This window comes from Pectinophora gossypiella, chromosome 1, assembly GCF_024362695.1.
Source record: "Pectinophora gossypiella chromosome 1, ilPecGoss1.1, whole genome shotgun sequence".
NCBI classification, from domain to species: Eukaryota; Metazoa; Arthropoda; class Insecta; order Lepidoptera; family Gelechiidae; genus Pectinophora; species Pectinophora gossypiella.
In genome coordinates, this window is record NC_065404.1 from 5,643,230 (window position 1) to 5,652,419 (window position 9,190).

General features: G+C 41.0%; 1 protein-coding gene across 1 annotated transcript; it reads left to right on the forward strand.

The window, feature by feature from the left end:
* The first annotated feature begins 1,938 nt into the window (after window positions 1-1,938).
* Window positions 1,939-5,067, forward strand: LOC126376542 (uncharacterized). Its single transcript, XM_050024048.1, has 2 exons — window positions 1,939-2,526; window positions 2,720-5,067. The coding sequence occupies exon 2, from the start codon at window positions 2,726-2,728 to the stop codon at window positions 4,985-4,987; it is 2,262 nt and encodes a 753-aa protein (XP_049880005.1). The 5' UTR covers window positions 1,939-2,526; window positions 2,720-2,725; the 3' UTR covers window positions 4,988-5,067.
* The last annotated feature ends 4,123 nt before the right edge of the window (window positions 5,068-9,190 follow it).

Below are 9,190 nucleotides of genomic sequence, written 5' to 3' on the forward strand. Positions count from 1 at the left end.
TGATATAAACATTGATTTGGCACAAGATTTGGTAGATTCACATATCCGTATAAAAGGCAGCTTGTAGCAACTCTACCCGCTGATGCTTGACTCTTGGCAAACAATTGTATTGTCGTCTGAGGTTACATTATGGTCTTCTTCTTATCGTGTGGGTTGTCAGGTGGAATACCAACCTCATCAACCCTGGTGTCAGGGTTATTATTAAACCGCCAAAGGCCCCTGACATGACTCGTGTAACGACTACATACTTTCATCAGTAAGTAGTAACCGGGATCAACGGCTTAACGTGCCTTCCGAAGCACGGATCATCTTACTTTCGGACATCATGATGATCAGCCTGAAATGTCCTAACCAAACTAGGGATCACAAAGTGATTTTTGTGACTGACTGGATCGTGAGCCCAACGCTCAACCACTAGAACACGGAGGCCGTTGATACATTATGAAAAGTATTGTGTCTTGTAGCCAGTCCTCGCCACCCATCATCCATCATATTAAGCAGAAGGTGATGCCTGAGTGCATCATGATCGCTACACAAAGGTCTCAGATTGGATTACTTGTGTCTGGCTAATCAACGACATAAGGAATCACAAAAACTGGCGTCATTAAAAATATGGTATTTATGTGGTATGGTAAATATGGTATTTAATAAATAATATGGTATTTATATGCAATACTCTAAAAAGGGTGATTGTAGACATTATCCTCTTAATGATCACAAACTTTTCTGAAAACGTTGTCCCTTCGAGCTTTTTCCCTTATTCTACGTAAATTACAGGATAGAGCGAGAAAGCAGTTCGGCTGTCTCGCTCGCACCCACCACGAAAGCCTCCTGAAAATATCTATTGATTATCGTATACGTAGAGGTTGGTACGTATAGGACCGCACCTCGCCCGTATTATGTTGGTTGCCGTCGAGTGCCAATTTATTTGAAGAACTTTCGCATGTTAGAGTAGACTAACTACCCTAGAATACACGTCATAGCCTACGTTCGTTTGCAGGCTGATGTAAAAATAATAGCAATGCTCCTTAAAAATAGTTTGCCGCGGCCAATTCCCTTACGCATCCAGTGCGTCCGTATTTTTGTACTCATAATGACGCATCGTGTCGGAATTATTTACTGATATATAAAAAATAAAACATGCATCGCTGGGCTGGGTGGTTGGATGTATAGCTAGTAGTTTATACTGTGGAGATATGACGTAGACATACTAAGTTAATGTCGGTCGAGACCTGCCGAGTAGCTCCAAGAGCAAAAGGTTGTGAACCTGTGTTGCTCGCTGTATTTTACCCATCTTTGCGGGAGTATTGCCAAGTGCCAAGACGTGTGTTTGTACCGCGTATGATAATAATCGAAAAATCATGAAAACTTTATTAGTGGGTACCCTATTAATGTGATAGCTACCTCTATAGGTAAAAAGGCGAGAGAGACTTGCATTAAGTAGGTAGAGACTATTCTCTACCTACTTAATGCAAGTCTCTCTCGCCTAAGATTTGATATGGACCTATCTACTCACCTACCTCAAATTAAATTTGAATTCCAAATAATTATCAAATAACCAAACATACCGTACATGTAGGTACAAATGCTTATTATTTTGATAAATCACTATGTAGGCATAGGTTCATAATGTTTCACTTTGTTGTGTAGCCAGCTGGCATTAAAATAGAATTGTAAACAAAGATAACGCCGCGATAAAGACGAACTTGAATTTAGCGAACAGAAATAATAAAACCCGTCTAAAGGGTGTTTTACATCCTGGCGTTGGTATTACAACATTCACAAGAAACAGATCGCGCTTGCGCGGGCTTGGGGAGGGAGCGGGGCCGACAGGGGCCGCGGGGAGCGCAAGGCCCCGGGGCGCGGCGTGAGGGGAGAAACAACGTCACGTCGAACAACGCATGCCGTACGCTCCTAAATTCAGAAGACGCCTAACCATATCTCAACTAACGCGCCAGCCGTATATCGCATTTGGTCGCGTAAAAACTTGCCTGCGCCGCTCGAGTCGTCCAACGCGATTACGCGAGGTGGGAACAACGAGAACGGTGTAGTAAAAGTGGCCTCTCTCTGTGCGAGTGTATCGTGGTGATTTTACGTTCAAATATTCCAAATATGTTTACGCCTGTAGTGCTGATAACCTGTGCAAAAAGGTGATGATACGTCGTACTGGCTGGAAATATACAAGCAGCTGTAATATAGACACGAACGTCGCTGTCAAAATAAGGCGGAAAATAAATAAATAGGGTTAAAACACAACGGCCTGCCGCGGGAACTGATAAAACGAACCTTATGTGCTGCGACATTAAACTGATGTTAGATAAGCGAGTGTGAATTGGTTGACCGAATTGCTGGAAGAGAATTATGATTAATTTTACGTCATTGTGGAGTTGGTGAAGAGTATTCCTGAATAGCTGATAGACTTTAAGACTATAGTGAGATCAGTGAAAAACTTTATCATGGACCCGGGAGCGGGAAGAGCCTACAGGCACCGGTGAAGTTCGTCGAGGCCACAGCCTTTTGAAATAGGTACCGGTTTTGAATTATCATTTTGTTTGATTTATTCTGTTCTTCGGAACAACCAAGTGCAGGTGGCTTGCATTTTACGCTTGTTATCTAAGAATTTACTTTGAGAAAATTATTCCGGTCTAAATTTCCTAATTAGAAAAAATATTCGTCATCATGTTCTAATAATAACCATATATTTCGATATTATTTCCAGATTATCATGGAAGATTCTACGCGAAAAGCAATTCAGCAGCCTAAAGAGCCAGAAGAAATCCAAAGCAATAATGAAGAGACTTCAGATTCTATTTCAATAAACAGAGAACAAGAATCATTTTTTGTTATAAAAGATGAAAAAAATAGTGACAGTGACGCTAACAGTGATGACCTAAGTAATGAACAAAATAATGTAATTAGTGGTAGTAGTTCTCAGTTCTATGAGAGCAGTGATAGTAAACTAGATTACGCAGTAAAAATAGATGATAATGATACTTTAAGCGATATAGATGACATTAAAACAGACACTGCATCTGCAGACAGTGAAGATTCTGCTCTTGGCAGTCTACCTCCTGATACCGCTCTCAACGAGAGGGAAGAAGAAGCACAAGACCGATCCGATGGAAGTGACTCCGGCATTGGATCGGAGACACCCGAAGCCTCTAAATTACCGAGTTTCAACCTTGCTCTTCCCTGCACAAGTGGCCTAAATAAAGATACAACGTCAGAATTGGTTGATCAAGATGATAATGAATCCAATGAAAACCAAGATACAGAAAGTGCTAAAAGCGATTCTGAATCAATAGCACAAATAACGACACCCCAAAGAAGTAACCTTAAAAGGAAAATTGACGATGAAACATGTAATGAGCCTCAAACAAAGCGTAGAAAAGAAAACATTAAGTTTGATAATGTTACAGTGTATTATTTCCCAAGAGCGCAGGGTTTTTCATGTGTTCCATCTCAAGGTGGCTCCACTTTAGGAATGGAATGGGAACACAGTCATGTGCAAAATTTCACATTAGCAGAACATGCTTTGGAACAAAGGCGATTACATCGACAAATATTGCAGCAGTTGAAAAGCGAACGTCATTCTCTTCAAGGCGTCGCCCTATCGTCAAGTGAAGATAGTGATACTGAAGAAGAAGCAAGCGATATTTCTGAATCTGAGCTCGATTTAGACAGCTACTATTTCCTACAACCAGTCCCTACACGACAAAGAAGAGCTCTTTTAAGGGCAGCCGGTGTTCGGAAAATAGAAGGTTACGAAAAGGACGAATGTAGAGATATAAGAACCTCTCGCGAATTTTGCGGATGTGCCTGTAAAGGCACGTGTAATCCAGAGACGTGCTCATGTAGTTTGGCGGGCATAAAATGTCAAGTCGATAGATTAAACTTCCCTTGTGGTTGCACGAGAGACGGCTGTGCTAACACAACTGGGCGAATAGAATTCAATCCTGTAAGGGTAAGAACGCATTTTATTCACACACTAATGAGAGTAGGTCTTGAAAAGAAAAATGAGGAAAGTCAAGAAGCTGCTAAAAGGCAATGGGCGGCGGCACATAATACGAACCCTGCGGCATGTGCCTCCAACTCTTCATACGATCGAGAACGCTGCCGTAGTCATGACGATGGATTACTACGCGACGTCAACCTCACTCCAAGAGTGGAAGTAGAATCTTGTGTAAACAACGGGAGCTTCAATAATGTACACTGTGACATGAACACAGCAGGTGCTCAAAACATGCAAGAAGATATGGGTTATAATTACAGAAATGACACTGCGGTCCATAAAAACTTAAATGAAAGTAATGTTATGCACTTTGAAAATAGAAATAATCACCACAACCACGTTGATGCTTACACCAACAATATACTTCAGGGTAAAGGCCCACCTTATTCTGCGAGTAACACGATGGGATTTAATCCAATGACCAGCAATATGCAGAGGTTCCCCTGTGAGGTCAACTACGCATACGACCAACATACGGATAATCATTTCAAGGGAGCACAAAGTTATTCCGCGACAAGTTTCGAAGAATTCGCTCACAACCACAACTCACAGATGTCAATGTTCAGTCATTACGGCCACATGTATGTCCCGGAATATTTGCATAAGCCGAGTACGAGCATTCACGACCATAATTCGTTACAGTATCACGCTATGCCACAGCAGAATCACTATGAAATGTATAAAAATACTTCTGAATGCATAAATGCTGAAAATAAGAGTGAGTCGCACTACACCACATTGATGACAATGCCATATCAAAATAGCAATAAGTTACAAGCGGTAGAGAATGATGAGAATTGGTTTAGTCAGAACACGCTGCATAGTCTTGAGCCTTCTGACCAGACCACACAGGATTCTGCCGAGCTGCCAGCAGCGGTTCAGCCTACGGAAGCATCAGTGGAAACCAACTCGGAAACAACAGAAAACTTCGGCGAACTTATAAAGAAAACTATGGTAGAATCTGTTACTGTGTAGATGATTTCCTTGTTGTCTTTTAATCGTCTTAATGAAATATCATGTTATTAAGTTTTTAATTATATTAATTGGGAATTTCATTATTTATATTTTATTTTCAAAGCCTATTACGCTATTGTTATTGAAAGTTACGTTATAAAAGTTTGTAGGTTATCAAGGCCATCGGCCATATAAACTACCTATTTATTTTCCTACATTTGCAGCGATTATTGACATCTGAATTAAGTTTATTAAAAAATAACCTGATGAATCGATTATTAATATAATATGAAAAGCTCACTTGGTAAACGGGTGAAACCTCAGCAGTCCCTATTATATCTGCCCTAGAAGTTAATAGCCCCTGTGGTCTAGTGGTTAGAACTGCGGCACGCTGAGAGGTGAGGATATGGTATCCCGACGTGCCGGCAGAGTAGGGGAATGATTGGTGAAAAAGTAGAAGCAACAGCAAGCAGCAATATATATATAGTTTATTAAAAACACTTCACAAAACTTAGTAACATAGTCACAAAAATAATAGTTCACAATATACACATTTCAAAAAGATTCAGGACTTAGGAATTAGAGGGCACGGCCCTAAACGGTATAATACACTTGTTGTTTTTATGAAGGTCGGGGAATCAGTGAGTCAAAAGTGAGTAAAATGAAAGGAAATGCGAATGGAATGGAATGAGAATTTCGTAATTTAAAATGATGATAGTCCGAACAAAAGGCCAGTATGTGCAGAGTTTGTACTCTGCTACAGAACGTTCGGCTTACGATAGTAACCCGGACCCGGACCTCCAGATATGGAGGGATGAAAAAACATCGCCACCACACGCAGTGGAGCAGCGTGGTGGAGTATGCTCCATACCTCGTTGTTTGTTGATTAAGGGAAGGGAAGGCCTGTGCCCTGCAGTGGGACGTATATAGGCTGTTTATGTCATGTGGTAGTTAATGCCATATAAGCTTAGAGCAACACGGATATGAGGTAAAACTACAATAACCTACGACAAAACGAAGTACTTACCAAACCTATATGCTTAATATAGTAGGTAGACCTGCAAGTGGGATAGAACAGCCCCTCTCCACTTGCATGTACTGGTGTTGCATGTATCCAAGAAGACAAAATTCCTGACGCCAACCCCAGTATGAAAACTAATAAATTCAAAGATGTACATCACAAACAGGACAATCTCAAATATGTACATAACGCCTAACGTTGCGATGCTGGTACCAACAAGAGGTTTTACTTACCTACGACAATAATGTCCGCTGCTTATCGAAGGCTTCGTCGTTTCTGTTTTGACTAGGTACAGTACCTTCAAGGCCTATATCAAACGTGTGCGCGATCGCGCCGCGTTTGTAATGAGCTGTCTTCATTGTCTTCTTAACAAGCGTAGTAAATTATCCCTTAAGAATAAGGTGAAAATCTACACGACTTGCATCCGTCCGATCATGACCTATGCAGGGGTAGTTTTTGCTCACGCGAGTCCCTCTCAAATCCACCGTCTACAGGTACTAATACAAAATCGTTTCATGCGGAAAGCCACGCGAGCTCCGTGGTTCCTTCGCAATGAAAATCTGCACATTGACATAGGTCTGCCAATGGCTCAAATTAGCTTCAAAACGTTTTTTTTTTTAATTCTGCTCCGCACCACCCAAATCCCCTGGTAGTTGCGGCTTCCAAATACATCCCGCTTAGGGACGGTACTGAAAAGTAACGGCGTCCGAAGGACGTAATATACGATCCCGACGACCCGATTACTCTAGCCATAGAGGCAGCCAATCAGCTCACGACACCAAACACTTCAGGACCCCGTTACACTGTTGCAAGTGCCATGATCACAGGATGACTGATGAGATTGAAGTGGAGTAGGTAGATCCATAATTTTCTACGGGCAGACACGGTCTCATATCCCCATTTAAACGCGGTAAGAACCCGTTATTATGTGTTTTAATTATACCTATTAGTGTTATTGAGTTACTTTGTCTATAAAAAATGGCCTTCCATTTCTAGTTCTTTCTATAGTGATAAGTTGACAAGTTACTTACACGACGCTTATTCGGATCACCCGACGTAAACAAGCATAATAATTCAGTCAAATTGAGTAGGTACCTCTAACTGGTCCAATTGGGAACATAGTCGTGAGCTTATGTTATGAATCATCATCAGTCTTGTCGGTGTAGTATTCTCCATTCTTGTCTATCAATTAAAGGCTAATTCTTTCACTTCCTTATAAGACGTTCGTCTTCTCTTTAATCTGTAAGCTCTTCTTGGTCTTCCCCTTCCTCTCGTTCCTTGTAGCTTCTCTTCTATGATGTTTTTAATAAATTCATCGTGGCTTATTAAGTGTCCAATCATCTTACCCCCTCTGTCCACAATAAGTCTCAATATTTGCCTCTTTTTCCTTTACTCTTACTAGCACTTCCTCTTTAGTAAGTAACCCTTTTTTGTCAAACATATTTCTTCCATCTTCTTCCAACACCACATTTCAAAGGCCTCGAGTCTCTCTGTCTTTTTGTGTCCGTGTGCAAGTTTCACAACCATAGAAGACTACTCGTATACTCCATACGAAAGTTTTGATGCATCGTTTTCTGATTGCTTTAGCTATCTTAGCCTTAGCCAGGGTAAAATGTTATGAATCGGTATGTTTAAATAGAGTATAAAGCTAACAAGGAATTTGCGGTTAAATAATCAATGCCTGTACTCACTTTTGCTGTGTAATACGGTTACATAGGTAGGTACCTAACTAGGTAAGTACAGCTATTATTCCTACCGTCTACAGAAATAACTGCTTATAAGGAACTGTACTATTGTTTGTAAATGTTCACTATTTGTACTTAATTGATTAAATGTACGAAAGACACTAGGTATGTATTGGTCTTTACTCTTTAGTCATTTCGACCCGCATGCGGTTCGGCCCGAGGTGCGAATCGATTATCTAATGTTTTTTTTAATGGGTGTTTTAGATTTGTGCCTAAAATTGTCGTGTGTTCCATAAATTTGATGACTGTCGATTAACCGTCCCTTTTCGTCGGGTAAGAAAATGACAGGTATAACTTAAAATAATATTAGGTAGATGGTCCTACTTACAGGAATTAGCACCATTATAATAGGTACCTACTTAGTTAATATAAGTATAATAAAAATTTTAGCCTATCACGGAATCTGTAAGCTACATATCTATGTAGTAGTCCAGTTGTGATAGTAAGAGCTAAGCTCTAGGCTGAGCTAGGTAGGTATATTATATACAACATGTATCTACCCTTTTCAGGTTACAATACGTAGGTAGTAGTAGGCAGGTAGGTAGTAGGTTACATACGTAGTTATACGGGCGACCGAGATTCGCTTGGGAGAGCTCTGGGTCAAAACGAATTATTCCAACGGCGGAAGCAATTCTTAAAAGTCATTTTTGATTCGGAAATTTCACATGAATATTAAGTAAATCACAGTATCTAATGTCCTAGCTACAAAAAAGAAAAACGGTAGGTTACCTATAGAATAAATATGAGATTTCTTACAAGAAGCAAAACAGCTGAAAGGAACTTTTATAAATTAACATAGGCAACTACCTACTTGTAACCTGATTTTCGGACTTATTGGATGAGGCGGGGGTAAAAAGGCCACAACAAAGTTACATTTGTTTGCATTGTGCGCTAACTTTTATATATGCACATCAACATCAGCCGTACAACGCCCACTGCTGGGCATAGGCCTCCCCCAAGGATCTCCACGACGATCGGTCCTGCGCTGCCCGCATCCAGCGGCTTCCCGCGACCTTCACCAGATCGTCGGTCCACCTTGTAGCGGGCCTACCCACTGAGCGTCGTCCGACACGTGGTCGCCATTCCAGAACCCTTCCGCCCCAGCGGCCATCGGTTCTCCTCGCTATGTGTCCTGCCCACTGCCACTTCAGCTTTGCAATTCTCCGAGCTATGTCGGTGACTTTAGTTCTTCTGCGGATCTCCTCATTTCTGATTCGATCCAGCAGGGAAATACCGAGCATAGCTCTCTCCACATATATGCACAAATATGTCAAATTGCAATATTGCTTTTTTAGATGAATTGCTTCGATGTGGCCTTTTATAACCCCCAGGTGTTATTGGTAATCGGATAAGCTTTCGTTTCAAGCTACTTAAGCGACGTGTAGGTTAATTAGCAGTAGCTAGTAATTATTGTACCTGTAGAGTGAAATAAAAAGTGGCCAGTTTGAAGATAAATAT